We start from the raw sequence: 987 nt of genomic DNA, 5'->3' as shown, positions 1-987 counted from the left end.
CTTCTTCCATCTTTCCTAAACAGTAGGGATCAAGAGATTGGAGGGCTTTTGATCGAAGGAGGGCAGAGAGAGAGAGAGAGAGGAATGAAAAGGTGCGAGCTATGCGGCAGGGAAGCGAGGATGTACTGTGAATCGGATCAGGCGAGCTTGTGCTGGGATTGTGATGCAAAGGTCCACGGAGCAAATTTCCTGGTTGAGCGCCACCCACGTGTGCTTCTCTGTCGGAGATGCCAGAGCCCGACAGCGTGGCGAGCGACCGGGGCTCGGCTAAGCCCCATCATCTCGGCCTGTGATCGTTGCACAGCCATTGACAAGGCGTCGCCAGACGGTGAAGAGCAGGACGAGGACGACGTTGACGGTGAAGACGCCGATATGGATGAGGAGGAGCAGGAGGATTACCAGGTGGTTCCGTGGAGGCTGACGCCGCCTGCGACCGCGAGTTCATCAAGCGGAGAGGAGTCATCGTCGCTGTCTCCGGGAAAGGCAACGAGCAATTGCCTGAAGCGGATCAGAGAGAACGCGGATCTCAGCTCAGAGGTAGAAGAAAATAATTGAAATTGTATGAAAAATGCTTCGATTGTCGTTCGAAACGCTTCTTCGCATCTTTTCTGTTACTTCAAAGGAGTTGCTGAAGCGGAATTGTCTTGTATGCAGAACGATCACTCTTGCCCCTTTTCCCAGCGGAGCCGCCTTGATCTGCCTAGTCAGACTCCACTTCCTTCCCTATTTGCCGCTGATGAAAACGCTATCCACCCGTCGGCCTCTTCGCGCCGCTCAAACGATCATCGGAGATTCTTCCTCCAGTCGGCTGCTCCGTTGTATGCGGATTCTGCCCGCACCGAAGGCCGTGTATCTTCGGCATCCTGCAGCCCTCCGATCTAAGTAAGTTTTGAATCTCATTTTTTTTTTTTTAGTTTAGAAGAAAAGTATTGTTCTGATTTAAGAAAACAGAAATTATGTGCACTTATTTGGCATACTTTTTTGATA

At 51.4% G+C, this 987-nt stretch overlaps 1 protein-coding gene across 1 annotated transcript; it reads left to right on the top strand.

Annotated features, from left to right (window-relative positions):
- Window positions 1-987, top strand: LOC110105325 (B-box zinc finger protein 21-like). Its single transcript, XM_020834773.2, has 2 exons — window positions 1-537; window positions 655-987. The coding sequence occupies exons 1-2, from the start codon at window positions 85-87 to the stop codon at window positions 880-882; spliced, it is 681 nt and encodes a 226-aa protein (XP_020690432.1). The 5' UTR covers window positions 1-84; the 3' UTR covers window positions 883-987.

This window comes from Dendrobium catenatum, unplaced genomic scaffold (assembly GCF_001605985.2).
Source record: "Dendrobium catenatum unplaced genomic scaffold, ASM160598v2 fragScaff_scaffold_1242, whole genome shotgun sequence".
Classification (NCBI taxonomy): Eukaryota; Viridiplantae; Streptophyta; class Magnoliopsida; order Asparagales; family Orchidaceae; genus Dendrobium; species Dendrobium catenatum.
Note: the sequence above shows the minus strand (reverse complement) of the source record. Positions and strands in the feature narration are given on the sequence as shown.